The sequence below is a fragment of the Musca vetustissima genome, unplaced genomic scaffold (genome assembly GCF_032173495.1).
Source record: "Musca vetustissima isolate MV318-11 ecotype Yass unplaced genomic scaffold, APGP_CSIRO_Mvet_v1 utg5570, whole genome shotgun sequence".
NCBI classification, from domain to species: domain Eukaryota; kingdom Metazoa; phylum Arthropoda; class Insecta; order Diptera; family Muscidae; genus Musca; species Musca vetustissima.
Window position 1 is genome coordinate 234,285 of NW_026882635.1, and position 27,788 is coordinate 262,072.

At 31.1% G+C, this 27,788-nt stretch overlaps 1 protein-coding gene across 1 annotated transcript in view; it reads right to left on the minus strand.

Annotated features, from left to right (window-relative positions):
- Window positions 1–22,093, minus strand: part of LOC133329239 (uncharacterized) — a 143,656-nt gene extending 121,563 nt beyond the window's left edge. Inside the window, exon 1 of the mRNA XM_061537733.1 lies at window positions 21,814–22,093. Within this exon, the coding sequence (XP_061393717.1) occupies window positions 21,814–21,987 (174 nt within the window). The 5' untranslated portion in view covers window positions 21,988–22,093. The remainder of the gene's footprint in view (window positions 1–21,813) is intronic.
- Between the last annotated feature and the right edge of the window lie 5,695 nt (window positions 22,094–27,788).

Consider the following 27,788-nt stretch of genomic DNA (forward strand, 5'->3'; position numbering starts at 1 on the left):
AAATGGACCTATTTTTATAATTTGTAGAGGGGAAATTTGGTGCCCAATAAGAATCTTATGTACCAAATTTCAGCGAATTCGGTTGAAAAACGCGCTCAAGAAACCCAAAATACCGAAAATGGGGGCACCCTAATATGGGACAAAATACGACTCTATGCTAAATTTTGGTGATCTATCTCAATTCGTTTAGACGCCAGAGTGACTACCACCGACGTCATAAAATTTTACGCTGATCCCGAATATATATATATATATATAGACACCGGAAACGGTGTTGTTCTCCTAAAAATTATGAAGAAAAAGAAGAATGAGTAATTATCTCCTCTTGGTATATGTAGTCGTGGATACTGCTGAGTATGTATTCGAAGTACAGGTTCGACCCAACCTTCAGAGTCAGAAAGTAGGATGAGTAATGACTTAGTCTGGATGGTAGAGGTTGTGAGCAAGGTCTTGTGCAAAACTAAACTGTTACCTCTAAAGAAAACTTATCCGAGTGTGTAGATAACTGGTAAATCTGAGGGCAACTCAAAAAAATATTCGATTCAATATTTTATATTTATTTTATATTTCTACTTCATATTTCATAAAAATGGTGATGATTACACCATAAACCACATCGAAATTGACTTTCATGTCTCTGTACGCCACACAACACTTGGTCCTACATTAAATAGTACAGAGTACCATAATGTTAAATATGCCAAACTTTGCTATGGAAATGCCACCAAAAGAGGAAGGCATATATTTAATTTGCCATACCGTGTGATATACATCGAAATATCGTATTTTTGTCTGTTTGCTTTTTTTGTCGTACGTTTTGTAGAAGTACTCGTTAATTTTCTAATTGTATGCCTCCTATAAATCCTGTTTTCTCTGACAATAAAATTCTTAGAACTTTCTTAAGCTGGCGCCAAAATAATAAAACACCACCACGCTTTACATTTCAAAACTAGCTTTGATTAGCATGCCTAGTAACAAGAATTTATACAACGGTATTTGATAATATATTATTTTCAAATCCGAACTAACCAGCTACTCCGTACGACATGCCTGGATCCTACACAAATTTTACTGGCTGATTAATTCTAAAACTTCCACCTCTCCACTCACACAATAATTGTGGTTAGGCAAAATAACAAAAACAGCAATGATTTTCGTTTCGTATTTCAAAAACCGCAATTTCCAGTTAATCACAAAACAAGTAAAAATCGCAACAACATGACATAGAACATTTTTTTTTTCTATGAAATTATGTAATATTTTTTTATTTTGTTGGTAAATTTTGTGTGTGCTTTATTTATTTTTCCATTCTACTCCCGCTTCCCCTGATGTGCGGTGATTTTTCCATGATTATTCCCAATTTCCGTTTTTTTACTTTAATTTTATTTATTGCACGCGGTTCAATATTATTCGTTGTTCGTTTTATGTTTGGGAATAATTCGGTTTTTTATTTTTATTTTATTTTTTGTATGTACTGATTAAATTGTTATTTCCGGTCAATTAATTCTTTACTATTTGCAACGCTAATGGAGGGGAGTAAATACTAACAACAACAATAATAATAATGGGACCCAGAGAAACATGGTAAATATTTACACGACATATATTTGTAAAATACATTTTTATTCATTCTCTTTTTTCTTGGTGGCATTTAATATTTGCTAACGAAATTGATGGCATACAAATTTAAATTTTGTGTAAATGGGAATTAAGGGTCAGAAAACAAAATTGTAATTGTTGTGGTAAAGGTTATTTTTATTAAAAACATCAAAAATATCGATTACAAATTGTGTAAAAACAAATTGCACCAGCTGAGTAATTTATATATTATTCAAAATGTGGCATACTTTCAGGGATTTTTAAAGTTAAATTGCTCCTCTTCTATCAGCTGTTTCAATTAAATTTTTGAAATGCGGCATACTTTAAGGCTCTATGGCAACTTGGAATCCCTACTCACTTGGAATCTTATTATGAAACTTTGAAAATCTTTTTTTAAATAGAAATGATAATATTAATAAATAAATTTCAAAATATGACATACGTTATATTTCTTCAAATTAAGGTATACTTTTAGGCTTCAAAGTCATACAATTTTGAAACATTCCAAATAAAAGAAGCTTATCGAATATTAAATTTTCAAATTTGCAAGTCCTGTAATCCACATCGCACTTTTCCAAATGTCAGCTTTCAATAAATGCCTTATACATAAAAACAAGACACATAAAGTGTGCCTCCCAAACCCACAAAAACTATCTATCCATCACTTGTCAATTCAACATTGACATTCAACTTGATGTACGTACACGATTTTTGACATTTGCTAAACAATTTGGCCAAGCAGCAGCAACAACAGCATTGTTCGATTTGCATTTGTCATTGTTTTGGTTGGTTGGGCCCAAAATACAAAACCCCCCCAAAAAAGAAGCCTATAATTGTAACGGTAATCCATATGACAGAAAGACAGACTGACAGAAAAACAGCAGTTTATCTCTTAACAATGCTCTTGTTGTACAGACAAACAAACAAAAAAATTGGTAAATCGCTTTTTTGACTTGTACAAGAAAAAATATTGCTGTTCCGTCGTCACTCACCATCAACCGAATTGGTGGTAGTGGAGCCAGGCGACGTTGGAAGACGTTTTTAGAGGTCACAAACTATGGCGACGACGACAACGCCAACGACTATGACACTTGGCGCCATTGTCGATTTTTTCTCCTTTGGCGTTATTGGCGAATTTGTATCAATTCCAAGAAATAAACCAAATACAAAAAGAAAAAACGAATGTCATAAACTGCCATGAAAGGACAGTGGGGCTCAATAATGAGAGGGACATTTAGTTTTTTAAGTAAAAATATTAAAAATTCACTCTGAAGAAAGTCATTAGAAAATAAATCTTAAAAAATCGACTATTCAGTAATTTAACCAAAAAAACCGCGCGTTATCAAGTAATTGAGAAAGTAATCCTGAAGTCAAGAAGTAATCCGTAAAAAATAATTCCCACGCTTCAGAAAGTAATCAAAAGGTACGCCTCAGGAAATTCACAATTTAGATAGAATTCCACATACTTTACAAATAAATTAAAAAAAAAATATTTCATTGCATTGTAATGGAAAATTGCAATAAAAAATTATCATATGGTAGAATTTTACATCTCCATTCAGTTTTTTTATTATTTTAGGTATAAATGGGTGTAAAAATGAGTGTAAATACATTTTGATATGGCAAGCATGTGCCTCCTCGATTTACAAATGTCTGCGTCCGTCTGTGTGACGACATGTACGGGTTCGCCAAATACAAATGATACCATATTCAATACTCTTTAGTACATTTCGCGCCTTTCTGGTACGAATGCCCACACCCTCGGACCGTGAGTGACCCTTACCTTAAATTTCTAGATTTTAGCTTCAGCCGTTTCGTCTGGGCGTTGATGAATCGTTAAGTCAGTCAATCAATCGCGTTTCTCTTTTATATATATATATATATATATATAAACAATAATCTACGATTTGATGTTGGTCTATGATTTGACCTTTATAATATGTTTGTTTAATCCTTATTCAAATATTGAATAAAAAAATTCACACTGTGAAAAATTTGAATTAAGAAAAATATTCCTAAACCAGTGAGCGGGGCAGTATAGTCGGACGGGGCCGACCATATTATACCCTACACAACTTCTACGAAAATCTAACATTCTGTGGTACTACATTCTGAACTTGGGCAATACTTCGCGATATTTGCACCCCTTGACCGATTAGAGGTCAACAAATATTATTATTACTAATATTCAGTTCAGCCCTTCTAATTACTTGTCTAGATTTTCTTCACCGTGGGTTGTGTTGTAATGTTCGGCTTTCAAAGGTGGCCTATATATCGTCTGAAAAAAAAACACGACAAAATAAGTTTTCGGTCCACTTCATCCCAATACTATTATTTGATCATCACCGAAAATTATAAGCGTTCCCCTTGACCATACCTGGATCCTCCTGGAAAATTTCAAAGCGATCAGAGCTATATTTCCGCCTTCTAGTGTGGTAATGGGTTACTAAGTAATATCTCAGTACGTAAGCACCTATAAATATTTAAGTGTAACTCCCACATCTGAGTACATACGACCATATAAATGGTACCAATTTTAAGGTCAACCACTCCTCTTGGGTATGTTATCAACTTCTCGGGCCTTTGTTCTTCAGGGGTAAATATATACGCTATAGAATACAAATTTTGTCGTTTTTCACACAAAAGTCAGGGTCCATTTGACCCGCTAAATATTGACCAATCTTTATCAAAACATGCATGCTTATTCTCTGGCCCGATCCCCTTCTCCATGCAAAAATTCGCGGTGTTTGGGCCATAATTGCGGCCTCTGGAGCGACCAGAAAAACCGACAAAAATAAAGTTTTTGGTCCATTTCATCCCCTAAATATTAACCGATCTTTTCCAAAAACAATAGGGGTCTTCATTGGCCAGAACCCATCTTACATGCAAAATTTCGTGAAGATTGGTCCATAACTGTGGCCTGTATCGTGTTTACAAATTATAATGGACAGACGGACGGACGGACACACATGTCTAGATCGACTCAGCTGGTCGAGATATGACGATCGGTATACTTAAAGGTTGGTCTAGGACCAATAGTTCGCGGCGTTACAAACTTTTGGGGCTGCACAAAGCTATAATACCCTGACAACATAGTTGCGTAGGGTATAAAAACTGTCTTGTAGCTAAGGTAAAAATATTACAAAGCATCACAATTTACGCCAAGAACTTTGATTAGTCCTTGAAACAAAGATAAACTTTGTAAAATATTTTTTTTTTAATTATTAAAAGACACCATTTTGTAATCAAAAGGTCTACTCTGAAACAGACTACCTCTATTTTTAATTATTTTTATCTGAATTCCACTTATGTATTTTATTTTCTATAGTATAAATACATATTTAAATATTTGAACTTAAGGGTTAACAATGTGAATAAGATTAATGACCACGCTTGCCCAAGTTGATGGACTCCGATCATAAGCCGGATAAAAGGTGTAAAAGTATTGGCTTAAATGGTTTGTTGCGGGGGAAGATATACCACATCTGCTTTATTGACACCCAACGTGGTGTCCGTTACATTGGCGCCGAACGTGGGGCCTGGTACATTAATGCCCAACGTTACTTGCCTTTGACTGTGGTTGTATTTCGTAAAAAGAAAATTCTATATATATATATATATATACATATATTTAATTCAATCTAAATTTCTAGCGGTTTGTATTTTTAAATAAAAATATTTAAAATTTATATTTATAAATATTTATTATTATTTCTTCTTGTCCTTGTTATCCCTTCATTTCCACTGTGTGTTGTCTATTTGGAAATAGTTCAACTCATTGTCTGTCTATTTCCTTTTATATTCTGTCTTTATTTTGGATTTTGTTTGGTCTGGCTGTTTGTTGATTCCATTCATTATTATTCTTGAACTTTATTGGATTGTAATGGGTCGAAAGCAGGCAAGGCAAGTCAAAACAACCTACAAACCATAAAAACGGGCCCAAGACAACCAGCAAATGAAAAAATACAATAATTTTTTTTCTGTTTGGCAATTGTAGCAAATTTTTAGATGAAATTTGTGTTTTGTTGTTGTTATTGCTTTCGTTTTGGTTTGTGGTTGATATTCTCCAAGTTATAGGCATTGTTTTGACCGACCAAAACGATTATTTTTTTGTGTTGTTTCTCTCTTCTCGAAATGATGGTTGTTTGGGATTTGATGTTTTCCAAAAGTCACGATTTTTTCGTTTCATTTGATGGTGGAAAATCCAAAAAAAGAAGTGTTTGAAAGAAACGAAAAACTAAGAAATAGAAACGTGCCATTGGCCTGGTGTAGGCAGTGGTGGTAGGCCAATGTTTCAATTTTTTTTCGGCATTGCATTAAGGAAATTGCCTAGCAGTTGAACTTTTCTGCACAATTTTTTTTCAGGGTTCACTAAATTGGTGACTTTGACAATAGAAAAAAAAAATAACTCTGCGGACTTGTGGTTGTTGTTCTGATTTTCGCGAGCTTTGTTGCAATTGTAATTTACAGGTTTTCATTACAAAAATTTGGTTGGTGTTCTTGTTGCTGCCTTCCTTCAATTTTAGTTGCCCAGCCACGTGCCTTTTAATGTTTTATTTTTGGGAAAGGTCTGGTTTTGTTGTTCGGAGGGTCTTTGTATAGCCAAAATGTATGGAAGATTTTCTTTTTCACTTAAAAGTGCAGTGCCATTTATTTGCTGGCAAAGAGATCATCAGCATTAGTTTAAAAGCTGAGTGTATTTTTTGTTGTTGTTCGTTGGGGATTGTCATTGTCACTAAATTGTGATTAAGATAATGCTTTAATTTAGAAAGGAGTTACCTTTTTTGGGAGAAAATTTTCAACAAAGAAGAGGAGGAAGTTAGGAGGAGGTTACATTTTTAGAAGTGAAATTTATGTTGAATTTTTAGTTAATGGAGGCAAATAGGGTCTATTAGAAAACATCGAACACAGATGTGAGAATTTTTCTACGCACTATATATATTTATAAATATATATCGGGTGCTAGATAACATTTCCATTGGGAAGTTTGCAGAACTATATAAAGTAGCCCTAGTATGGGATTCTAGTATAGCATTTTATGCCTTACTGCTTTGATCATCATTGCAAGTCACAAAAGCCCCTCTCTTATCGATTTATAATTAAAAAAAATATAGGCCATTTTATTTATTATTAATAGTAGCCACGTTTTGCTAGCAATAAATTACACAATCGTCTTTATTTTCTTCTTCTTTGCAATTTTTGTTATCAATTCTTAATTAAATAAACTCGCAATATTACCGACCTAATATTGCCTTGCTGTATAAAAATATCGAACAATAAACTTTGTATTCTAATAACGCCACAGGTAGATAGTAAATGGATCAATGGCTGATTGGCTTCACTGCTGTTATTTCTTTTATCGGAAAAAAATGTTCGATATAAAATATAATAGAAAACAATCTTTAATTAACACATATTCTCATAACAAAACAATATATATATACTAAGGGAGCTATTTATTAATATAACCAATTAATAAATCACCCATACAGCCACAAACATCTGTTGGAGGTAATATTAATTTAATACACATGGGAGGTCAATGATAGCATTGGAAATTACTTAAAGAATGTGGAAGTGTGGTAAGGTGTTAAAAGGGTAGCTAATGGCTGCAAGAAATTGATAAGATGGAGTCGATTTTATAATAACTTAATTATAGAATGTGAGAATTGTTCTCGCAGTCGTAATATATACTTTGAATATATTTGAACAGCTACACTTTTAGCCAATAGACACGAAAGTACTTCAGTAAAATAGTATTGAAAAATCAACTCTTGAAAGCCATTAAAAAATGCTTATTTTTTTGTTCAAAATTTTATGCATTCACATTTTTTGAAAAATCCACAGTAGGTAATCCATTGAGAAATATTTCTTAAAATACTTGAAAAAAAAAATTTGAAAAACTTTTTCTTGAAAACTCCAGCGCAGCAGTCCTTGATATAAATATTCTGCTGAAAATAATATTCCTTGAATGATTTGTGCTGGATAGTTTATGAAGAATTATTTTTGAAAAATTGCAGCTTCATAGTCTAGTATTTTTAAAATTAAGTGCTAAAAAATAACGCCTTAACCTTTTAAAACTTATTATTTAAATATAAACAATTAAGTAATTTACTTTATAGCTTAAAATTCGGAGATTTAGAAAAATCAAGGAAAGTCTTGAAAAAACCTTGACAGTCCTTAGAAAATAAACATCGACAGTCCTTCAAAAACCAATGTGCTTGAAAAAAATTCTCTAAAAAAGCCACGATTGAAACATGTTCCATGAAAATTCGTCTCCAAAAATATTCTTTGAAAATTATTTCCTATGACCATATGATACCGTACACAAATTCCACGAAAATTTATCTTTGTGTGGTTCTATATTCTGAGCTTGGGCAGAATATTTGCATCCTCTTGTCCAACTAGAGGTCAAAAAATATTACTTATATTCAGTATAGCCCTTCTAATTACTTCTCCATTTTCCCCTCACCGTGGGTTGTGTTGTGATGTTCGACTTTCAATTGTGACCCGCTAAAATTGACCCGCTAGGTGGGTCTAGGACCAATATTTCTCTGCGTTACAAATTCTTGGGGCAGCACAAAGCTACAATATTCTGACAACATAGTTGTGTAGGGTATAAAAATGTTTGTTTGAAAAAAAAAAAATAGAAAAATATGCCTTCAATAAATATTCTTTGGAAAATTTATCAGAACATAATCCCTGAAAAAAAGAATTCATACTTAGGAAAAATGAAATTTATAGCATGGAAAATCTCAACTGTCCCTCAAAAAATCCATGCGTAAAAATTTTCTTTAAAAAACAACAATTAAAAAATTCCTCTAAGAATCGTCTCCCAAACAATATTATTTAAAAATTCCTCTCAAAAAGGTTATTTGAAAAAAATATTATTTGAAAATTCCACTCCAGGTAGTTCCCGAATTTTTTTTTGGAAAAACAATATTTTTTGAGAATTCAATTAGAAAAAACGTTCTTTTGCACTTAAATTTTGAATGGATTGATCAGTCGCAAATAATCCTTTGTGAAAATAATTTTAAAATATTCTTGGAGAAAACAACGCTTAATGGTATCTGAAAAAAATATTCTTTGAGAAATCTAGTAATCTCTGAAAGACATTATTTTAAATAACCATGCATGAAAATTATAATAGAAAAAATCTTTGAAATATCAACGCCTGAAAATTATTTATGAAGGAATGAGAATATTCTTTGAAAATCCACGCTTGATATTCCTTTAAAAATCATTGAAGAAAACCACTCCCTAAAATCTATGAACCTTTTTTTGAAAAATCCATTGCTGATACTTAAAAAAATATTTCTGTTTTCGAAAATTCAAATTGATAGTTTCAAAAATACGCAGCTCAGCTTTTCTTAGAAAAAATATGATGTTAACATAAACATTTATTCCTTATAAAATATTTAGGATACAATTTGTATTTTGTTTTTGCAAAATAGTCAGTTTTATAAAAACAACAAACTGGGATTTAGCCCGGGTATTTTGCAACAACAAACTACAAATTATATCCCAAATTACCGCCAACACTACTGAAGTTGTAGACGCAGTCACGGTCGATTTGTTGCAAGAGACATTTGGGTATGAAAGGTTTTTTTTGTAAAGAACCAATAAATAGCTTCTGGGGAGAATATCCCAACAAAAAAAACTAAGGGTACTGATGAGGATCAGTGGCGAGATCCGAAACTATAGTCTTCCCTGCCTTACCCCTCGGCGAACTATCCCATACATTTCCCACCAATAATTAGTTGTTTTTTATAAAAATGACAAACTGGGTTACAGCTTGACTATTTTTCGTTTAATTTTCGAAAATATTTTTTTAATCTTCTATTATCCATTAAATATACACATCGTTAGCTAAAATGCAAAAAGGCGTAACTAACAAAAAATTCAAATTTTTTACTTAATTGTTATGACTGTCATTAAACTAAATAACTAAATTTGATAGAAAAATTGTAGTCTATTTTTCGTTATAATCAATATCACCCTGCCGCACAGTGGGAAAAAATGCAGATCTAGCGCGCAGAAAATCAAAGTAGATGTTTTACTGTATGTTTATCGATATTTTGGATAAGAATAGATTTAGATGGACAATTTTAAGTATTTTATGAAAAAATTTGGCAATTTTTTTTTTATTAACCCATTAAGCGCCGATTTTTTTTTAGAAAAAACTTAAATTTTTAGGTGAAAATTACTATTTTGAAGCAATTGAAATATTTTATAATAAGCAATATTTTTCGTTATAACTAATAGTACTCCTAGAATGGAAGCTTCTTTTAAAAATTCGGAAACATTTGGAGGGTAAAAAGTGGGTTAAGGCCAAACACTATTGTTATTATATATATCTTTATTATTGTAAATATTACATATCTAAAACATTAAACTATATATATTTTACAAAATTTAGGCGTTACTTATTAAATACTAATCACATTCAGAATCCGAGTTTTGATCTGAATTAGTTGGTAGCATTGGATCCTCCAGTAGTTTAAGGACTTCTTCAGATAGTGGCTCACTATATCGATGGCTAAGAGATGTACTACGAGACAAACATGATATTTTTGGATCAGAAGAAAATAGCAACCTATTAAAAAGATCCCTCATTGTTTCCTCACGACTAATTTTTCTGGTGTACAGTTCCCTGTAGTTCCGAAAGTCCTTATTTCTGGATTCCATGGCTTCTTCAGACAACATTCCTATGGGCAAAGCTGCACATTTGATTATATCAGCTCCATGCACTAATATTTTGTGTATGCTTGAAGGCATATAGAACCAAGAATATAATTCCACGAAAAGAATAAATATTTCCTCAGTAAGTCTATTTAATATATATTCTTTTACATCAGAACCATGTTTAGATTTTATCCAAACTTCAAAGAGCTCTCTGTACAAAATTGACAATTTTTCCACTTCACTTGTTTAAGAACTAAAATAAATCGCTATTCACTTGTTTATAACTTGTATAATCCCGTTCTTTGACACTTATTGAATGAGAAAAATCTATGAATGAACATTTGTTAAATGCGGATTTTTCATTCATAGGTAGAAAAATCTATAAATAATATGTATTTTTGCATTCATTCGTAACTGATACCTGTATCCGACCCTAACGAAATTCGCATGACAAAGTCATAAAGTCATCCGAAGTCATGTCAGTCATTGGAAACCCCATAACAGGTATAATAAAAGTCCATAAACTCCACCTCCACGAAAATCATAAATATAGGTAAAACAGTGTATATATGAATGTTACACCAATGATATTTTTCCATGGTTCATAAAGTGGACCCTTTACCTGCGGTATTTTAAAAGACTCTTACAACCGATTTCGTTGTAATTTTAATTTTCATTTAGAAAGACATTTGGAATAAATGTATATTCAGTGCATGAGTTTAAAATCAACGTTTGGAGCAGCTTACTTAAATCCCTCATTTTCATACTCACACCCAGTACTCTTGAACCTTAGGATGGACATTTTGAACTTGTTTTTTTTCTTATCTGCTATGCTGTGATCTATTCCAAGTCATATTTGATGAATTATATCAAAAAAATTCACAAATTTTTAATTTTATTTGAACCAAACCTTAAAAAAGCTTCCTACACAAAATTGGCATTTTTTCAAAAAATTGTCATAAATCCGAGAATCGCAGGAAGTCGCAGGAAAAAATTTAGTATGATGTTCTAGACAGACACACAAGAAAAATAAAACAAAAATCAAAGCTGAACTCGACTGCACTCCATACTAAACCCCTATTTTAATTGAAGGAATTAAAAAAAACGGGCCTTACATATATTTAGCCCGAAACACCTAAATTAAAATAACTTATGGGTTATATAACTATACCATTTAATTAAATACCAATACTATATATCAAAAATGGACAAAATTTTATAATAATATATTCACAGAATGCACACGACCATCGCAATTTTATAGCAAAAAAATGCCATTTTTAACATTGGAAAAATTTTCTGTTTTAAATGTACCGTTATTCCGTTCTAGCTTATTAATTCGGATTATTTTATACGGACTTAAGTACTCTCAACACTCTACTTTAAAACTGCATTAATGTTTTAAAGTTTCCTTCAACTTCATTTTTTGATTTTCTGCGCGCTAGATCGGTATTTTTTCCCACTGTGTGCCGGGTATACTTTTTCATATAACATGACATGTTTATAGTTTTCATTCAAAACAGTTTTTTGCTTCTCCTACACAATTATGCTTTTGTTAGTTACGCCTTTTTGCATTTTAGCTGACGATATATGTTCCTTGTCAAATATTTTATAAAATACCCTGGTTTAAAAGGGATCACCAAGCCCTAATATAATTTGAAAAAATATTTTCTTATTAAATATCTCCTTCATAATAGTTCTTTAAAAAATATGTTTTTTTTAATCCCGGCCTGATATCCTTAAAAGAATATTTTTCATTCAACGTATATATTTTTTTCTAATTTTTTGTATCTATTTTTTTTCTTTGAAAAAAAAAAAATTTTAAATAGAAAAATAAATAAATAAAAAATTACAATCTTACATTCTCTGAAATCCAATCCAAGCTTTGAAATCCACGCTCTGAGGGTGTTGACGAAAATACTTTTTTCTAAAATGCAACGCGCTGGTATTTGTTTGGAAAACATTTTTATTAGTTTATTTTTGTAACGAATTCATTGAAACATTTTGTAAAAGTCGATGCTTTCATATTTAAAGAAATATTTTTTCAAGTCTACGATTTGGTATGTTTTGTAGAAAATGTTGCTCTGACATTCCTTGAATTCTTATTACACAACAGTGGGAAAGGTGTGGTATTGTTTGTAAATGCCTTGTTAACCTCGAAGTGAGACTCCAGCGAAATTCTCATGCAGTTTATGTCGTTGGTCAGCTATGTACTTCGCTTTGTTACAAGAGACATTTGGGTATGAAAGGTTTTTTGTATAGAAGCAATAGCTTCTGGAGAGAATATCCCAACAAAAAACTAAGGGAACTGATGAGGATCAGTGGCGTGATCCGAAACTATAGTCTTCCCTGCCTTACCCCTCGGCAAACAATGTCATACATTGCCCACTAATAAATAGTTGTTTTTTTTTTATAAAAACAACAAACTGGGATTCAGCCTGACTATTTTGCAAAAACAAAATACAAATGGTATCCCAAATAAAAATTTTGTTTTGAAAAAAATTACGATAAACAAAATTGATGTTAAATGTCATTATAAATATTTTTTATTTTGAATACATTTTTTTAAATACATTTTATTACACCCCTTATATGCTTTACTTTTATCTAGGGTCCTTTTTCTTTTGAAAATCACTTATATTTTTTTTACATAATATTTTTTTGTAATTATTTGATATTCATTAAATAGTTATTACACAAATATAGCTCTGATAGTCCTCCAAAAAAAATCCCCAAACACATCTACTGCTGTTTACAATTTTCTTATAAATTTCCCTGTGTGCGATGATGTGTTGACATCGTCACCTTCATTTACCTCAAATACCACAACAAAGTAAGATTTCCCGCCACGAATAATTTTTAAGTTTTTTTGTTTTTAATTGACTTGAATGAATTCTTCACACCTCAAAATCAGCATGACTACATACTACTCGTCGTAGTACAACATAGCAGTCAGTGGCATGGGTAGATAGCAGCAGTACTAGACATATCCTCTGCTCTCCATTGATTAAAAGCATGTTCTTGGCTTCTTATCGATGTTTAGTAATGTTGATAAGATTATGTTTGGGTAACAATAAGGTAGAAATTATCAAAAGAAAATAATGTGCAGATAAAAATAAGAAAGAGATCATAAACAAAGTAAAAGAAAGAATACACGTTTCAAAAAGCTGTCACTTTATTGATTTTCGTATAGGTGGGGGAAGTTGTAACAACGATAGGGGTTGTATTTGCTTTTTCTTCAGATACCAGATGGAGGTTTGTAATTGTAAAAATAATTGAAAAAACATAAGAATTATTATTTATTTTATTGACCTGCCGTAATTAATTGCACTTATCATTGATTACTTAATATTTAGGTTAGTTGGGAACTCAAGAGGTCTGAGGTAATAATAGGAAAATTAACTATTGAGAAGGGCAGTTATATCGGCATTTTGACTGATATTTGAAATCTTAATCGACTGGTTTAAAAGGAGAGATCCCCTTATTGGATTAGAACATAGGTACATATATATTTTTAATTTTTTTCCGATGGTTGGTGAGAGAGAGAGAGAGTTGAGGGAAATTAAAACATTTTACACCTCTTTCCTTTCCGAACTGAGTATTTAAAGTTGTAATGTATCGACATATATTTGTCGAGATATGGGATATGTTGTAAAAATCAACTATAGGAAAATATCATTTCATGAAAATATATCATTTCCTATAATTTTTTTTTATAAAATACGTTCCTGATTATAGTATTTTTTATCAAAAGCTCGAAAACTATTTCAAAATTTTTTTTTTTTTTATATTTTTGAATTACACCAAAACACACACACACTGACAAAAATAAAAACATTTAAAAATCATGTTCAATATTAATTGCTTCTAAATGACTTGATTTCCATTTCGTTTAACATCGGCAATCAATTTTATTTTTATTATTGTTTTTTTTTTTTAATTTTCATTCTCATGTTCTTTTTTTTTTTGTTTTTTTTTTTATATTTTACTATCATCTTTGGCTTGTTAAAAAATAGCAAGAATCAAATGTACAAGTTAACAAGAAGCAGTAGTTGCAGAAAGCAATGACTACAACAAGCAAATGAACACGTTTTAACAATAAAATTAACATTATTGAGAACAACTTTGGAATCGAGCAGCAGCAACAACAGTAACAACATCGGTCGGAACAACAATTGTGAATTGTGTTACAAATTGGTAACAATTATTTATTCTTGCCACCGAATTTGGCCATACAAAAATATAAAGCAAAAAATACAAGAAAAACACAAGTTAATTAAACTTGAGATTCCATTGAAAATGAAAACAAAATTCAAAATATTAGTAAGCAAAAAAATTTCGGGGCCATTTGGTATGGAATGCATACTAAATACCCACCCACAATTTGTTTTTATTGGAAATCAAAGACAATGGGAACGGCTTTAAGAAATTAACATTAATTGGAATTTAATTGCATTTTTTGGAAAATAATATCCATGGAAACTAATATCCATAGGAAATAGTGAGTATATTTAAAAAATCAGCGTTTAAAAATATTGAATAGAAGAATAAAAAAAAAACGAATATGCCTAATGAGCCGCATAACAGACGGCGAAACGCGTAATGGTGGGTGCGTAGGTTCTTTTCCTGGCTTTCATTTTAAATGCAAAACTTCGATTATTAAGCTCGACCCGAAAGAGGAAAAATTTTCTTTAAGTCAAAGTCATTTAAGGAGGTAAACTGTAATTCTAAAAGTCTTTGCCCCTCGATCTTCGAGTTTAATGTAGGTTCGATTTGTAAATAAATAAATTTAAAATTTTGTTATGTTGTGGGGAGGTATCAGCATGATGTTTACTGATATTCCCGATCTTTGAACTCGATCTAAGTTTGAAAGAAAGTTTGTATAGAATTTGTTACACCCCTCGAGAGTTATCGTGCACAACAGCCAGATATACAGATAGACAGACATTTGAAAATGGACACACAATTGTCTTAAACGGATTTGATGCAAATAAACCTAAAAATTAACCATAAGGCTGATGGCTTAAAAACTTCAAACCCAAAGCTCTGAAAGCTTTTATCTGTAGAAAAATCGAAATTTAAAACTTTAATGTGGCTTGAAAATAGTACTAAAAATTCTATGTTTAAATCTCTGTTAATTTTAAAGAAAATATACTTTGAAAAATATTCGTTAAAAAATCGAGGTTTAAGGCTTTGCTTGATTTGAAAAATAGTACTTACAAGTTCCACGCTCAAAATTCTCTTAATCCTTGAACAAATCTTCGTTAAAAATCAAACCTTAAAGCTCTGGCACTTCTCGAAAGAAATAATTTTAAAAATATACGCTCCGATAGTCCCTAAGCGATTTTTTTTTTCAAAAATTACGCTTAAAGCTCCAGTAGTTTTTTTTAAGAGATATACTTACACATTTACGCTTAAAGCTTTAATAGCACTTAACAAATATTTTTTAAATCGTCACTTCAAGTACTTGAAAAAAAACTATTCTTCAAAAAATAAAAAGTCCAAAATCGCGATTACTTCTTGAAAAAAATCTACTTTTAAAGTTTTTTTAGTCCTTGAAAAATATGTTTAAAAATATGCAAACTCAAAGTTCTGATAGTTTTGGAAAAATATTCGTCGAAAACTTGAAACTGAAAGTACTATTGTTGGAGCCAAATTAAGCTCCAAAAATAGTACTTAATAACTTCACGTTTAAAACTCTGTTAGTTCTTGAACAAAATTGTGAAAATCCACGCTTAATGTTCTGGTAGTTATTGGAAAAATATTCTTTAAAAATTCACTCGCTCTGATAAAAAAAAAATCCACGTTTAAAGCTCTTTTAGTCCTTGTAGATAAAAATCTTTAAAAATCCACACTAAAAGCTTTGTTAGCCCTTGATAAAACTATTTTTTAAAAATCCACGCTAAAAGCTTTGTAAAATATTCTTTAAAAAGTCCACGCTTAAAGCTCTGGGAGCCCTTGAAAGAATAATTCTTTAAAAAGTCACGATAAAAGCCCTTTTAGTCCTTAAAATATATTCTTGAAAAAATCGCGCTTAAAGCACTTTTAGTATATAAAATAAATATTCTTTAAAAAATCACTTAAAGCTTTGGTAGTCCTTAAATGAAATAATCTTGAAAAAATTAAAGCTTAAAGCTCTGGTAGTTCTACAAATTAACATTTTTTTGAAAATCCAATCCAAGCAGTGACAGTCCATCAAAAAAATATTCTTTACAAATTCATGATTAAAGCTCTGTTAGTCCTTGAAAAAAACCATTAAAAATCCAGGGTTGTTTCGTAACAAAGTTGAGGAAATATTTTATAAAAATATACTTTAAAAGCCCTGGTAGTCATTGAAAATATATTCATTAAAAATCCTCAAAATATTCTTCACAAATCCAAGGTCGTTCTCAGAATATATACTTCAAATAATCCAAACTTGAAATATTAAATATTCAAGCTTAATGCTCTGATAGTTCTACAGTTTGCAAAATATATTCTTAATTTCTTTTTACAACTTCACTCTTAAAGCGTGGTCGTTTTTGAAAACTATTAATTAAAAAATCCACATTGAAAGCTTTGATAGTGCTTAGAAAAGATTATTTAAAAACTCCACGTTTAAAGCATTGATATCGTTTTAAAAATCAAAGTTTATGGCACTAATATCCCTTAAATACATATTATTAAAAACTCTATTACCAAAGCTTTTACTGAGCTTGATAAAAACATTTTCTAAAAATTAATGTTTTTAGCTTGAAAAAGTCATTGAAAATACTTTAAAAAATCACAGTTGCAGCTGTAATAGCGTCTGCGGATAATGTTATTGGAAAAATACACACATATACCTCTGATATTCCCTGGGAAAAATATTCTGATTGCAATTCCATGTTATGAAAATTAACTTGACATTTTTAGGAATCACAAACTTATTATATTTTAATATTTAAGTATAGTTAATTTCTTTATTTTATTTTTTTACATGTGACATAGTCACTTTCTTCCCATATTCCGCCTTAGCAACATATTTTTTGTTTATTTTAAATTTATTTTTTTTTAATTTACTTCCACCTAATACCAGCACATGAGTGTGTCCCCACATCCATTAAACCGTCCACCAACAACCTTTACATTAAAAAAAGATTTCTTTTTTTCCAAAAGTCCGCGATAAAGTACAGACTGGTCTGACAGACGGTCGGTCAACCCACGCATTTCAAAGTCACAGAAGAAAAAAATACGCACAGATTACTGGTATTTTCGACGTGTAGAATGTTTAGAAAAAAATCACGTCTTATTATGATGGCATACATACAGACATGTGGGGCTTTAGAAAAGAGGAATACATACGAACATACACTGTTTTAAAACTACAAATATTTGGTAGAAATGTATGTATGTTTCAATGAAAGAATTTGACTTTTGTAAAAGAAAAAAAAAAACACTCTTTACGAAAGTTACGGCCATCACAGTGTAATTTTTTTATGATCAAATTAACAGCAATGATTATACACTCGAAGAAAAAAATTATTGAAATTTCATTATTCAAAGTGATTCCAGAATCACCAAACCACCTTCTTTTGAATTCATTTATGAACTCCTTACTCATTTTCCTTCTCTCAGCGTTTACGTCAAAGCATCAACTCAACAACTCACAAACCTCTTTACAAATGGACAAATGGCCACAATCCATCAAATTGCCATTAATCATTGAGCGATCTGTCATTTCATTCGGCTACTTTATTGTTCAAGAAGTGGCCGCCGTTACTTTACTGCTGCTAACTGGAGAGCAGTGGGTTTGAGATATTGAAATTTATATTTTGTTTTGAACTTCCGTTAAAGTAAAGTTAACCGCCACAGTTCATTCATAAACTTGAACTGGTGGTAATGGGGTTTATTTATTTTTATTCAAGTGCCGTGTTGGTGTAAGATGCCAATACTTTGTTGTTCAAACGAGGTAGGGGTATGGAAAGGTCAAGGACGTTAAAAATAGCAAACACATAAAATCTAGAAATGGGATTTGTTTTGGATTCTTTCCAAGTAAATTAAAATATTTAAATAGTTTTTTTCTTCATCTATCAATTAATCACATCCAATGTTTTAATTAACCCCATAACCTAACATTCCCACCACGTCTCAATTAATGAATTAATTTTTATTGTTTTTGTTTTCCTTCGGCAGTTTTACAAATTAAATTTGTAATTAATTTCAACAATTGTAGTTTATGTTTTAATAACTTTGCTGTTTTTTCTTGTGCCACACATTATTTTTTTCCTATTCGCAGTGGGAAACAAGTTCTGTGGAGAGAACACCCGCGTGTCTAATTGAATTTAAATTACAAAGTGGATTTGTTGTATTTGATTTAATAATTAGAAAAAAACTCCGAACAAAAACTACACTAGCAATTTCTTGTTCAAATCCACATTAATTAACATGAACTTATGGTTAATTGTTACAAGATAGATGCATGAAATTTATAAAGAACGTAGGAAGTTTATGGCAGTGATTAACATTAGTCAGTGATATTAGATTGACTGAGTATCAGAAACAAGTTTTTTTAATTAAAAATAAATAATAACGAAGTCTTTTTGCAAACAGAAGAAGTTGTATGGAGTTCCATTGGCAGAAAGCTCCTCAGAAGGAAATAACATTTTATGATTTCGGGCCAAGATGTATTGATAAGACTGAGGTATAAATAAATAAAACAGAATACTTTTGCAAGGGTTATTTTGTCTCGAAAATAACTGCGTTTAAAATTAGGAATAATAAAATAATCTATCAAAATATGTACCTAAAATCTATCATTTGTAGTTTATTTTTTCCATATTTTAGACGTACTTCGTATTCTAAACATGTAAAAAATCTTGTAATCATGAGAAAGCCACTATTAAAAAAAAAACGTTGATATTTCTTTAATATCAAAATTATTTCCCTACTTTGATTGACAGCTATATCTTTTGCTAAAAACCGCCGTCTCCTTTCCCACTCGGTTGTGTGATAAGTATTGCATTCCATTATTTCTGTATTTTAGACACTGTTTCTATACACATAATTCGCATATGTATTTTCCAAATGCAAATATAATATATCAAAAAACAAGTGTTTATGCGAGCAACACTCCCAAACGAATGTTTAACATTGTATATGATCGTTCAATGGTCGTTCAGGATAAGAACATGTGTAAGGTAGATCAGATTTAAAGAAGAAGAGGAGGAAAACAAAATCAAAATCACAAATAGTTCTGGTGTCATAGAAAATCTGCCACCACTACCAAACACACTCCAAAGTTATTTTTTGGCTCTCTCTGACAGAAAATCAATATTTAATGTTTTATGAATTGTATTCATAAAATACAGAAATCCGAACATTGGCAACACATTCTGAATACTATTCATATAATCTACGAAATATTTGGTTCTGTATATGCTTCAGAGCTCACTATTGTCATGGTTATTTTTCGAATTTCTTCGAAGACATCAGTCAAGTGGAAAAGTCACCACATTACTTGTTTTGCCAAAAACTGATGAAAAATATATTGAATTTTAATGTATAGATTGTTTTGAGACTCATAATGATTTTTTATGTTGAATATTCCATTCCTTGACAGTATGCACGAAAAATAAAGTTTCATGTTACTTTCATACAATTTATTGAAAAAAGAACTGGGAACCTTTCTTATAAAATTTAATATTTTTTTCATTTTTTTGTCCTAAATTGACTCTATATATTCGGCATATATACATTACAATTTCCGATTTCTTTTGTTCTCTGACTTATACTAAAATTTGATGGAGAATATTTTTGTCCTTTATACCATCCTTCTAAAACGACATCTAGTCGAAGAAATTTGTACAAACTTTCATACTATTTGCTATGTAAAAAATTGCTAATATTTTTAGATTTTTTTCCCAAATTGACGTCTCTTGTTCAGTGACTTATACTAAAATTTGGAGAATATTTTTGTCCTTCATATCATCCTTGTAAAGCGACATCTAGTGGTGGAAATTGGCTGAAATGAGTTTTCATATTTTTTAGATTTTTGACGTTGGCGTAGTCTGATTTTCGAAATTTGCTCTATTCTTAGGCTTATAGTAAAACTTTTTGTAGAATAATCTGACTTGATATAATAGCGTTTTAAATGAGTTTTTCAGAGAGTCGATTGACGATAATCGTATTAGACAAAAATATTCCTCTCATTTATATCAGTAATATTGACACCATATACCTAAAATACAAGGATTTCGAGAAATCATAATTCGAATATTTCCTAAAAATATCTTGGTTATTGGAAATATTGCCATCATTTTCAGGTCATATATTCGATACATATTTATTATATATACCGATTTTTCTTGTTCTGTGACTTATACTAGCAATTGATGAAGAATACTTTTGTCTTTTATACCATCCTTATAAAACGATATCTAGTGGGCAAAATTCGTACAAACTCGGAATAATATCGGTTTTAACCCCAAATTGATTTTTTATATTTTTTAAGATTTTTGACGTTTAAGCTAATTTCGAGTTTTGATATATTCTGAGACTTATAGCAAAAATTTATGGAGAAACATATTGCAAAAAATATTCTCAGTTGCTATAATTCAGTTTTAAATGAGTTTTCAATAATTTTATGGAAAAAGGGACCTCATCAGAGAATCGGCTGTGGTTTGATGTATCAGAAAAAAAATCTGTAATATTTCCAAAGATACCATATGCCTACAATGCAAGGATTTCGAGAAATCTTAATCCGTATAAATTTCAAATGTCTTGGAAATGCAATTATTATTGTCACATCTTTATAGGTCAAGTCCGGACGTAAACTTTCAGAATGCCGATACATGTGTCTTCTATCATAGTTTTTGGAATTTTCCCATAATTATTTTTTGTGTTGCACAGTGTAATAATATAGAAAATTCCTTTTTCAAAATTTTCTTAATGCTGTCTTATAGATTATTGTCCTTGTTTTGCATCTTTCTTTAATTATATTTCATTTAATAATATATAACTATCACCATTGACATTTTTAATTGAATTTATTGCATCAAATGTATAAATATGCATTAGTTCTTTATTCAATATTGTATAATGCTTCCAATTTGCATTAAGTTTATTTATTGAAATCCTATAAACAGATTACTTATTTAATTTGAAAAAAACCTTACAACACAAATATAAATACAGGGAAAGAAATATTCATCCAATCTTGAAAAAACAAATAAAAGAAACAAAAAATCATAATTCCCAAAACTGGAGATGACGAGCAGGAAAAACAAAAAATTATTTACAAATCTAAACAAAATGCATATGGGAATAAAATGGATTTTTATTTTGTACAGTTATGGATATGCTGTCAAACAAAAAAATCTCAAATCAAACAAAGAAAAAATATATCGAACAGAAAACAAACAAATCCCAAACAATTTCAATTTATTTACACATTTTTTTCATGTTTGGGTTTTGCAGATCAATGGATGCACCTAAAATTAAAATATGCTATGGCTAAATTAAATATCTAAAAACTTAGAAGTATTAGTAGTAGGAAAAATTATTACATACCTTTGGTAATGAGGCTAATACTTGTTGTTTGACATCCCAGACCAATTTATCCGAGGGAAATTGCAGGCATTTGTAGACGTTGAGCTCTGGTACGTGGATGCGCACCAGCAGCCAACCGTCCCGTGGCTCTGGCGGTGGTTCATCGTCAAATCCCGGCCCGGAACCACTGTCCATATTGGCCGGGTTTTGTTTGACTTTGGGTGTGGGTGGGTGATACGTCGTAATTTTGAATGTTTTTTATGGCAACGTGGGGGGAGAAGAAAATTGTTTTATGGTTTTTCTTTTTTTTATGAAGTTGTAAAAAACTTCTTGTTCTTGTTGTTGTTGTTGGGTTTTTAATATTTCGTTTCTTCTTCTCAAAATGTTTATGGTTTATTGATTAGCAATTGTTGTTTTTGTTTACAAAAAACTCCTTAATGAAGTGTGAATATATAAAAAAACTTCAGTTCTCTGTTCAATACAAATCAGTCGTTGTTTGGCGAAATAGAAATGTTTCCTTTTTTTCCTGTTCGGCTTTTTAGAAAAAAAATTCTCCCTAAGTATTCAATTTTTTCAATTTACCAGGGAGCAGTCAATGAGTTTTTTCTTTCTTTGAATTCTACTCTTCCTTATTAGATTTTCTTTTATGTTGCAATTCAATTTTATGAACGAAGGGGGAATTATCGTGGGGAGGTGCTTGGCGATTGTTTACAAATTAACAATCAGTGTTGTAATCGTTCTTGTTCTTCTTCTTTTCGTTTGTTTTGTTTTTCTGATGATAGAGGGACTTGGTGTTGTGGGTTGTTGTTGCAGTTGTATTTGTTGCCGGCTACCTTTTTTCCTTCCGTCGTTTTATTATTTAATAGCCGTTGCAGAAACGCATGCCACTTGTTTTCGTTGTGTAAACATTTTGCTGCTTTTCATCGGCCCACACACCCATACATAAATAAATAAAATGCGTTTTCTTTTGTGTGCTTCTGATTCTTTTCTATGAAATTTGATTTTAATTATCTGAAATGAAAAGAGAAAAATGAATGAAAATTTATTATTAATAAGTTCGGGGTAAAAGAAGATGAAAGAAATATAGGGGGAGTTTGAGTGGTGAAAAATGTGTGATAATATTATTTAAAGGCATGAATATTTTTTCGTTCGATCAAGTAGTCTCCGTATATAGCGAAGAGAACAAGAACACCCATCCTCTGGACAATGAAGAGTTATTAACGTATAGGGTCGCCCTATATATTTTATCAGTCGATAACAGCGATTCTAAATAAACACTTATTTTGAAAAGGAATTCGTTTATGTTTGAAGAGGAATTCGATTATACCAATAACTAAAAATCTGACCCTCAAAGTACCCGTAATTTTTTTTATTAAGCCTATTATGGTTTAGTTACAGATAAGCCACTAAATAGTTCACAAATAGAGTTAATAAATAATTATACCTTTATCGGATCGAGAAAATTATTGTTACTAAATTACGGGTTATTTATTGAAAATTATTACACATCAAAATAACATCGCACAACACAAAAAAATAACCATCGAGCGGAGAAATATAGTTGGTCGGGGCCGACCATATGATACCTTACAAAACTTCGACGAAAGTCTAACTTTTTGCTTTTATATTTTCTGAGCCTGGGCAATATTTCGCGATATTTGCACTCATTTGCTATTTGCTTATAGGTCAACAGCTCCACTTTCTAATCCTGACATATTTTCCAAATCTTGTTTTGCGAGGCGAATATGATGATTCTCGGAATGTTGGCCGATCATCATCTAAACAGCCGTTCTAAGTATTTGTCAGATCCCCTTCATCGTGTAAAATGTATATGACGTTCTGAATATAATAATGGCTTCTAGAGCAACTAGAAAAGTTTTCGGTTCATTGCAACCCCTAAATTATGGTCCTAGACCATAACCGGGAAATTCATGTAAAATTTCAAAAAATACCAAACAATATCATAACACATAAACACTTATCAATATTTACGTATAACTTCTACATCCGATTACATGCAACAATATTATTGGTAACAATTTAAAGGATAACCACTCCTCTAGGATATATTATCAAATTCTCGGGTCTATGTCCTTCAGGAGTAAAAATATACGCCATAGAATACAAAATTTGTCATTTTTCACACAAACGTCAGGGTCCATTTTACACGCTAAACATTGACTGATCTTCAGGAAAACAGTCATGCTTATTCTATGGCCAGATTCTCTTTCTGGTGTAAAATTTCGTGGTGTTTAGGTCATAATTGTGGTCTCTAAAGCGACCAGAAAAACAGACAAAAATAAAGTTTGTTGTCCATATAAATAAATATTAACGGATCATTATCAAAAACAATAGGGGTCTTCTTTGGCTAGAACCCCTCCTACATGCAAAATTGTATGACGATTGGTCTATAACTGTAGCCTGTATCGTGTTTACAAATTGAAATGAGCAGACGGACGGACACACATGTCTAGATCGACTCAGCTGGTCGATATATGACGATCAGTAAAACTTCTGGAGCTGCACAAAGCTATAAAATCCTGACGACATAGTTGTGTAGGGTATAATTTATAAATAATTATATATTTATGGGATCGGGGAAAATATTGGTATTAAGTTACGGGTTATTTATTTAAAATTATTTCACTTCATAAGTAAGGGGGGCTATAGAGGAGCTAAAAATAGAAGAAAGACGTCTATGGGCATTTTGAAAGTTTACGTCTGGAGGTAACCTAAAAAGGAGTGGCAATAATTCCCATTTCCAATACATTTGAAAATATTCGTATTAACATTTCTCGAATTCCTTACATATTAGGTATATGGTGTCTTTGACAATATTACTAATATAAATGCGAGGAATACATTTTTTACTTTAAGCCTCAGAAAACCCCAAAACTCAATAATTACCCTAAACGTCAAAATTTTTTAAAATATGGACTCATTTAAGGATTAAAAGCAATCTTATCTGTACCATTTTTGCCCACTAGATGTCGTTTCAGAAGGATGGTAGAAAGGACAAACATATTATCTCTATTTTACTTTTAGTTACAAAAGGAAAGAATATTGTAGGCACGATATTTAATTGTAAAAATTATCTCTGTTCTATATTAAGTCACAATTGAAACAATCGGTATGTCAAGTTGCTCGTATCAACATTTGCTTGACATTTTATATCTGGTATTTATATCGAAATAATTTGGAAAATACATATGAGAATTATAATGAAATATACAAACAATGAGATGCTAAACTAACCGCAACCGAGTTAGTGGAGAGACGGAGTTTGTTAGCGAGAGGAACAATAGTCCAACACACACTGTTACAAAACTAACAACCACTAATTGAGGGGAGAGAAGAATTGCCGATGTCAAAACAAAACACAGCCGACCAGTGAATGGTCGTGTTTTTTGTTTCTTTTTTTGGAGGAATATATTCGAGAGAATAACAAAGACACTGATACACATACAACATTTAGTACTTTCGTCCAAAATTCCAAGATTCTAGCTTCAGCCAAATTTTCTATTGAAAAATGTGTAATTAACAGATTTTTAATAGAAACATGTGAGATCCGGTAAATTTTCCACAAGAATGTACAATATTGAATATCCATGTAGTCCTCGAACATGTCGTATGTATGAGAATCCCCTATCGAATAGCAATCCGATTCTAGAACAATTTCCAATATTCCCCTAAACAAATTCACATTTAATTTTTTATATAGATAACACAAAAACAAAATCTCAAAATAAACAACTAGGTCACTTCGGAGATTACTGTTCTGCCCTTACCCTTACAAAGGGTAACCATATTGCGCCGCAACACACAACACAGCAAGTATCAACATTAATTTTCGGAATTCTGTCCCATGGCACGGACTAACATTTGACACATTTTCGCGTAATATTTGACAAAGTCATGAAAACTGCTGAGTACAAAATTGCTGACTGACTGACTAACTGGGTGTTCGTTGCGAGTGAATGACGACTGACTGGCAGGCAGGTCGGCAGAGAATATTGGTCACACTTCATGGTACTGAAAATTTTGTGCAAAAAAAAAAAAATGAATTGTGTCAGAGGCAGTGGCTTACGCGAGGTGTGTGTGAGTGTGTCAATGTGTTGGTTTGTTATGAACTCACTGACTGACTGGGGTGACACAGTAACACTTCATTGGCAGTTTTATAAAAAAACAACAACAAAATCCCAACTGAAGTGCATGAGTATTTATGTGGTTGCGTCTATTTTTCTTGTTCAGCTTCTCGACTCCCCGCTTCTCTCTCTCACATTTGATTTCTGTTTTGTTTTTTTTTTTTAATAGAAGCATAATTAATTTGTAAAATATGTATGTTGGTGCACTCAGCAGAAAAAAAAATTGCATGGCAAAAAAAAAAAAAACTATTGTTAGCCCCTCTGATCGCCTGCCTGACTAACTGTTTGCTTGCCTGTCTGTGTGTCTGCTGTCCGTGCCTCTTTTTATTATTCGCTCAGAAAACACATGTGGGTCAACAAAAGGCGGCTCCGTGTAAACATAAATTGCCTTGCATTTTAACATGTTTTAATTATAGCTTTTTGAACTCGTCAACAACAAAATGTTGTTGTTGTGTTTTTGTTATTTCCTCAAGGGGGGGTTCAATGTGAACAACATTTGCAATTGCACAAAAAACTGTAATGCAAATTAACAAGTTATTATTTTTAAGTGTGGCAAAATTTATGTTGGAGTTGCATTTAGGGGTCAATTAGTGTAAGCTTGGGAGGGTAGGAGGTTATAGGTTTTTGTAATAACTCAATTAGGTGAGACTGTTAAGACCGATGGGCTATTAAATGATGGAGACAATTTTACATTTATGCAAAGAATTTTAAATATTTTAATTTTATTTAAGTATTTCTTTTAATTTTTTTCAACAGTATTTTTAAAATTATAACTTATTTTTTATTTTTCAAAAATATTTTTAAAATATCCTTTGACAACTTAGCCAAAAATATTTAAATTTATATATTTAATTTAAATTGCAAATATATGTATTTTGAAAATTAAATTTATTAAAGAATTTGAAATATTTTAATTTAAGTATTTTAAAAAATTTAATTTAATTTCTTCAAAAGTATTTTCGAAGATCTAATTAATTTTATATCAAAATTACTTTCAAATTTTCCTTTGACAACTTCACCAAAAATATTTCAATTTAAATATTCAATTTAAAATTGCAAATATATGTATTTTGAATCTTTGTTTATCATCTCTCTCATCCCATCGATTCAATTCCGCAATGTCAGTAGGAAATCAAATTTATTTATTTTTTTCGCTTTATTTTTTGGTTATCAATTTTTCAAAATTGATTTCAACGAAGGCAAAAAATAAATAGACGACACACAATATTTAAATATACAAATATTGATATTTCTTCTTGATGGGTAGCTGCACTCGAAACGAGAACCGACAACCGAGACCCAGCGAATATTTTGTGTTGTTATATTTACTTGAACATATGCAGCATGTGTGGAGGAATGTTTACATGAAATTGTCGTGTCAAAAAATACACGCAGAGAAAATTGTTGTAGAAAAGGGAAATCTTGAAGTCACGATTACACCCATAGGCTTTTAAGATTTGTTTTGTTATGATATGAGACGTCTCTTCTCGACTATATAACGGAACACAAGAATAAGAGAGACATAACCACAAGCTCCAGGTTCAGGTCCAGAACCAGCCGTCTTCAATAACTCAGATCTATTATAAGCAATGGGAAGTCTACTTGGCAATATTTCAGAGAGTTTACCAATTGATGCTTTCGTCAGGTACCTGGGATTCCTTTGAAGAATTTTCAAAGCGATTGCTGTACTAATAACCGAAGTAGGCCGAATTTTAACGGTATAGGTTAATGAGATTTTATTTTATTATAATGGTTATAAATGAAAAAAATTTGCTGGATCACCCAAGGCTATGTGAGGGTGAGTGAATCTGAATTTCCACAATTAAAGACGTAACAGTGAAAACTCCATAG